Raw genomic sequence first — 6,971 nt, 5'->3', positions numbered from 1 at the left:
TACTCAGAGATACCTCAGAAGACAGGCTGGGCAATCTGCTCTCAAAAATCGACGTTGAAAACCCTATGAAGTTCTTTTCTGCACACACGGGTCTCCACAGTTAAGAATGGACTGGAGGGTAAGTAAGAAGTATGGCTAAAAACGAGAGAAAAAGCTTTTTCAGGGCATAATGGTGGTGGACGAATGGACTGGAGGGTAAGTAAAGTATGGCTAAAAATGAGAGAAAGCTTTTTCAGGGCATAATGGTGGTGGTATGTGCCATTGCGTCATCTCCAACTCATAGCGACCTTACGTACAACAGAACGATAACTGCCTGGTCCTGTGCCAGCCTCAAGATCCCTACTATACCTGAGCCCACTGCTGCAGCCACTGTGTCAATCTGTCTTGTTGAGGGCCTTTCCCTCTTTCGTTGACCCTCCACTTTACCAAGCATGACATCCTTCTTCAGAGAATGTTCTGACAACATGACCCAAGTAGGTGAGACGAAGTCTGGTCATTCTCACTTCCAAGGAGCATTCCACCTGCACTTCTTCCAAGATAGATTTGTTAGTTCTTTTCGCAGTCCACGTTATTTAACAGCATTCTTTGCCAACACCACAACTCAAAAGTGTCAGCTCTTCTTCAGTCTTCCTTATTCATTGTCCAGCTCTCACATGCATATGAGGTGACTGAAAATACCAAGGCTTGGGTTAGGTGCATCTTAGTCTTTCTTTCTGCACTATTATAATACCACTTTGAATGTGTGTAGCAATGATTCCTTCAAATCATTTACAGATTATTTTTTCAATTGAGCCAAGGGGTCTGAGCATTTTTAGGACTTGGATAAATATTGCTGTATTTTTGCAAAAGACCATGTCAGTGTCTTTGTGTCCTATTGAGGACTAGGAGACTGCCATGTTTGTTCATGCTGAGCAAGATGACCAGCCTGGAACTTAAAGGTGTGACAAGAGTGACAGCCTTGTGGATAAGACAGTATGGACATAGCTGATCAAACAGTGTTGCTCTCCATGGCACCAGGTTTAGAGCAAAGCTGAACAGTCTTTAATAGCTGCCATCTTTAGCACTTGAAAGGGGTCTTAGCAACAGATTTGCCCAATCCAATATGTCTTTTGATGTCCTGACTGCTGCTTCCATTGGCATTGATTATAGAACCACATAATATGAAGTCTTTGACAACTTCAGTCTTTTCTTCACCTTACTTGATGCTGCTTATTGGCCCAGTTGTGAGGACTTTTATTTTCTTAATGTGGAGATGTAATCCATACTGCAGACTGTAAGTCTTTAATCTTCATCAGTAAGTGCTTCAACTCATCCTCATATCATAGGTTGTTAATGAGTCTTCCTCCAATCCTGATGCCATAGTCTTTTTCATACAGTCCAGCCTCTTGGATTATTTGCTCAGCATACAGATTAAAAGGATACAACCCTGACGCACTCCCTTCCTGATTTTAAACCATGCAGTATCCCCTTTTTCTGTTTAAATGATAGCCTCCTGGTCTAGGTGCAGGTTCCTCATGAATACAATTAAGTGTTCCGGAATTCTCATTCTTCTCAATGTTACCCATAATTTGTTAAGATCCACACAATTGAATGCCTTTGCATAGTCAGTAAAACACAAACATCCTTCTGGTATTTGCTTTCAGCCAAGATCTATCTGACTTAAGCTGTTATGTCCCTTGCTCCACATCCTCTTCTGAATTCAGCTTGCATTTCTGGAAGTTCTCTGCCAATATACTGCTGCAACCATTTTTGAATTATCTTCAGTAAGATTTTACTTACATGTGATATCAATGGTATTGTTTGATAATTTCCACATTCTGTGGGCTTACCTTTCTTTGGAATGGGTACAAATATGGATCTCTTCTAGTAAGTTGGCCGGGTAGCTTTCACATCTCTTGGCATAGCCAAGTGAGTGCCTCTAGCGGGGCGTCTGTTTGTTGAAACATCTCAATGAGTATTCCATAAATTCCCAGAGCCTTGTTTTTCGCCACTTTCTATAGTGCAGCTTCGACTTCTTCCTTCTGTACCATTGGTTCTTGATCATATGCCACCTCCTGAAATGATCGTTGACCAGTTCTTTTTGGTACGGCGACTGTGTATTCTATCCATCTTCTTTTGATGTTTCCTGTATCATTCAACATATTGCCCATGGAATCTTTCAATATTGCAATTCAAGGCTTAAATTTTTTCCTCAGTTTGTTCAGCTTGAGAAATGCTGAATGTGTTCTTCCCTTTTGGTTTTCTAACTCCATGTCTTTACACGTTTCATTATAATCATTGGCTTTGTCTTCTCGAGCTGCTTTTTGAATCTTCTGCTCAGCTCTTTTTTCCTGTCTATTCTCCTATTTGCTTTAGCTATTCTCCCTTCAAGGGTAAGTTTCAGAGCATGTTGTTGTTATGTGCGGTGGAGTCCGACCCGACTCATAGCGACCCCTTCCAGGTGCTGTCACTACGGAAGTGGATGGCCCAACCTTCTGAGGAGTGGCTGGTGGGTTTGAACCACCAGTCTTCTGGTTAGCAGTAAAGTGTCTTAGGCACCAACTATGCTACCAGAGCTCCTTTTAGAGCATAGTGAGTTATTAATTCTTTTCCATTCTCCTGCACTCTTGGATGTTTCCACCCTACTATCAGTGTACTTCGAAGAATGGATTAAAAATAAAGGATAAATTTTCAGTATAGTGTCTTACATATTTAGCACATATTCTTGCAGGTAATTTTAACCACAACTTTGTAAGATGCATAACATCCCCACTGTACACGTGAGGTCACAGGTACAGAAAGGTTAAACTGCCTGGACTAAACCTGGAATTTTTTAAATAACTATTGTAAACATTGCCACGAAATTCACTCAAGTGTACAGTTAAGCAATGTTTCAGTACACTCCCCGCGTTGTGCAACAAGCACCAGTCATCCCAAGAGAATCCTCGTGTCCATAAGCTCCTTCCCAGATCCAGTCCCCCACCCATAGGGACATGGTAGTGCGCCCTTCGGGCTGGGTAGTCCATCTGGGGTTTCCGAGCTGGGATCTTCCCCCACCCCTCCTACGCCGCAGACCTGGGGCGGGGCGGGCGCCCGGCCCCTCCCGCTACCCGGAACGCGAAAGCGAAACTCGGACCGGCGGCGCCATGGCCGAGCGGAGCCTGGCCCGGGACCTCCAGGAGGAGGCCACCTGCCCCATCTGCCTCGACCTCTTCTGTGAGCCCGTGTCGCTCGGCTGCGGCCACAACTTCTGCCGCGCCTGCGTCGACAGCAGCCGGGGCGTCGGGGACGCGCCCTTCCCATGCCCCGAATGCCGCGAGCCCTGCGCGCCCCGAAGCCTGCGGCCCAACCGGCCGCTCGGGAGGGTGGCCGCTGCTCTTGGGCGCCTTGGGCCGGCGCAGGGCCCCGGGGGACAGTGCGACCTGTGCACTGAGCACCTGGAGCCGCTGAAGCTCTTCTGCCAGGATGACCACAGCCCTATCTGCGTGGTGTGCGACCGCTCCCGGGAGCATCGAGATCACCGCGTGGCGCCCCTGGAAGAGGTGGCGCAGACCTACCGGGTGAGCACAGGGGTACCCTCGGCGTCCGGCCCTCCGCCTCGCCCAGGTTCCCTCTGCGCCCGGCCCTATCTCGTGCCCCTTGCGGATCTTGCCTAATACCCTCAGTGCCTAACATGCACCCTTCGCGGGCGCCTCTACATCCAGCCCCAACGCCTTCCCAGCCGGGACCCTCCGCCCGGGATCTCGCCCCGCCCAGACCAGCCTTGCCTCAGACCCTGCTTTCCTGACCGCACTCCTGCCACCTCCCACTCTGCCTAACCCGGGCTCTGCCTCACCACCTCTGGCCTTTTAGGCGCTTTCACCTCCCCTCTGTTCTCTGTTCAGTATCCTCACCGCTCTCGGCCTGGATCCCCATCCCACCCGCCCTCTTTACACCTGCCTAGCTCACTTTGTATACAAGTATGTACACACATACATACACGTCCCCAGGTACTCCCACACTGTGCCCCACACCCTTTCTGCCACCATCACACACGCACACACATCCCGTTCCAGCCACGCTTTTCACTGTATGAGCTCAGCAGCCTGGTCCAGGTTGCCTCTGAGACAAAACTCGATGGAACAAATGCCAGGTCTGTCATAATTAAGTGGGCACTGATACTCTACTTCTCCAATCAATGATGACAATAGCTCTTTCACTTACCTAGCACCAGCTACTTGCCAGGCACTATTCCAACTTCTTTGCATATGTTAGTGAAGCCAGTCTTCTTAACAACCCTATGAGGCAGAAATTAATATCGTTTTCAATTTATAGATGGGGAAACTGAGGTACAGAAAAATTCCTTGCCTTCTCACACAGCTGGGATTCAAACTCAGGCAGCCTGGCTCTAGAAGAATTGCACCTTTATATGCATTTTTTCCCCCAGCAGATTGAGGGCTCTTCCCTCACCACAACTCTTCATTTAGACAACTGTCAGACTCACATGAAAGTTGTAAAAACGTTATACATTTAAAACTGCTATACCCTTCACATTTTGCCATATATTCATTCTCATTCTCTCACTATGCTTAGATTCAAATTAAACATTTTGTCAAGAATCCTACAGAGGTGATGTATATACTCTCTATGTATTCTATATAGCATCAAGTCAAAAGGCCCATGTTGACCAGCTGGTTAAGGTGGCATCTGCTTGACTTCTTCACTGTACAGTACATAGTCCCCATTGTAATGAGTAAACCATTGGTGGGATAATACTTTGAGACAGTGTGTCTATATCCTCTTTTCCAACACCCTGTCACCCAATGGTCTTAACACGCATTGATGCCTGAACTGATTATTTTTACTGTGGCATTGCAAAATCTTCTAATTTTATTTCTTTGACCATTATTAGCAGTTTTCTGTAAAGAAGACCTTTCCCTTCCATCTCACTTCCTTTCCTTTGACTATCAGCAGCATATTCTTGTTAGGTGCCGTTGAGTCATTTCCAACTTATGGTGACCCAAAGATTGGGCAATCTAAAGATTGGGCAATCTACTTCCATAGTGATACCGCCTTGGGAACCCAAGGAGGGGTCAGGAGCCGTATGACTTGGATCTCACTCGACGGCAGTGAGTTTTTTTTTTTTTGATGTACAATAGAACAAGACACTGCTCAATCCTGTGCCATCCTCAAAAACTGTTACTATGTTTGAGCCCATTGTTGTAGCCACTGTGTCAGTCTGTCTTGTGCTGACTCTCTACTGTACCAAGCATGATGTCCTTCTCCAGGGTCTGGACCCTCCTGACCAAAAGTACAAGAAGCAAAGTCTCACCATTCACACTTCTAAGGAGCTTTCTGACTGTATTTCTTCTAAGACAAATTTGTTTGTTCTTCTGGGAGTCCATGGTGTATTTAATATTCTTTGCCAACACTATTTTAAATGCATTAATTCTTCAGTCTTCCTTATTCATTGTCCAGCTTTTGCATGCATGTGAGATGATTGGAAATACCATGGCTTAGGTCAGTATGGAGTCATGGATTTTTTTTTTTTTAATTAATGTGTTTATTATATCATGCTTTTTAATGCTCAAATTGTTACAAGTTTGACCCAGGGGAGGCCCTTCCAAGTCCGTACCTGTGTCTTTCTGAATACAGTTTCAGTAGTCTTCAATACCATGCTTTCTTTCTTGTGCCACACAATGTCTTGTCATTTTTCAGGGCCAGACCTGGAATCTGTCATTCATCATTTAATGAGAATTGTTTAGAAACCAAGACCTTGGTGGTAGTTGTGCTTATTACTACTGGGGTTTCATTGATTCCCCCTTTCCAGGAAACCTAGTGGCACAGGAGTTAAGCACTAAGCTGCTAACTGAAATGTTGGAGGTTTGAACTTACGCAGTTACTCCATAGGATAAAGTGTGGCAGTCTGCTCGTGTAAATATTACAGTCTAAGGTACCCTCTGGGGGCAGATCTACTCTGTTATAAAGGGTTGCTATAAGTTGGAAATAGTTTGGTGGCACACAACGACAACAACAGGCCCTTTTCATTTGCAGAATTAGAAGATATATATGTATGTATGAAAATTTGAAATTATGAGTTCATACTGCAACCTTCAATCCAAACCCCACTCTGCAGGGGTCTTCCTTATCTTCCCACACACTTTGGGGTCTTCTCTAAAGAAGGCTCTTTCTTCATCTCTTTCTGGGCCTTTTTATTATTGTTAGGTGCCGTCATGTTGGCTCTGACTCATGTTGTTGTTGTTAGGTACTGTCAAGTTGTTTCCGACTCATAGCGACCCTATGCACAGCAGAACAAAACACTGCCCAATCCCGGGCCAGCTCCATGATCCCTGCTATACTTGAGCCCATCATCGCAGCCACCATGTCAATTCATCATGTTGAAGGCCTCCCCCTCTTTTGTCGACCCTCCACCCAACCAAGCATGACATCCTTGACCAGGGAATGGTCCCTTCTGACAACATGACCAAAATAGGTGAGACAAAGTCTGGCCATTCTCACTTCCAAAGAACATTTCGAGTGCACTTCTTCCAGGAAAGATCTGTTAGTTCTTTTAGCAGTGCATGGTACTTTCAGCATTCTTCGCCAGCATCACAACTCAAAAGCATCAACTCTTCTTTGGTCTTCCTTATTCATTGTCCAACTCTCACATGCATACCAGACGATGGGAAATATCATGGTTTGTGTCAGGTGCACCTTAGTCCTCAAGGAGACATCCTTGCTTCTCAGCACTTGAAACAGTTCCTTCGCGGTTGACCTTCCCAATACTACACATCGTCTAATGTCCAGACTGCTGCTTCCATTGCCATTGATTGTAGAACCAAGCAATGTGAATTCTTTGCCAACTTCAATCTTCTCTCCATTTATTGTGATGCTTCTCATTGGTCCAGTTGTGAGGATTTTTGTTTTCCATATTGAGATGTAATCCATATTGCAGATTGTATTCTTCAACATTCATCAGTAAGTGCCTCAAGTCATCCTCACTTTCAGCAAGC

General features: G+C 45.6%; 1 protein-coding gene across 1 annotated transcript in view; it reads left to right on the top strand.

The window, feature by feature from the left end:
• The first annotated feature begins 3,125 nt into the window (after positions 1-3,125).
• The window catches only part of LOC103209038 (E3 ubiquitin-protein ligase TRIM11-like), a 31,424-nt gene continuing 27,578 nt past the window's right edge, over positions 3,126-6,971 (top strand). The window contains exon 1 of the mRNA XM_042782812.1: positions 3,126-3,539. Within this exon, the coding sequence (XP_042638746.1) occupies positions 3,126-3,539 (414 nt within the window). The remainder of the gene's footprint in view (positions 3,540-6,971) is intronic.

Source organism: Orycteropus afer, unplaced genomic scaffold (genome assembly GCF_000298275.1).
Source record: "Orycteropus afer afer isolate SDZICR_OR568_19922 unplaced genomic scaffold, OryAfe1.0 scaffold00474, whole genome shotgun sequence".
In the NCBI taxonomy this organism is placed as follows: domain Eukaryota; kingdom Metazoa; phylum Chordata; class Mammalia; order Tubulidentata; family Orycteropodidae; genus Orycteropus; species Orycteropus afer.
This window is presented reverse-complemented; position numbering and strand designations above follow the sequence as displayed.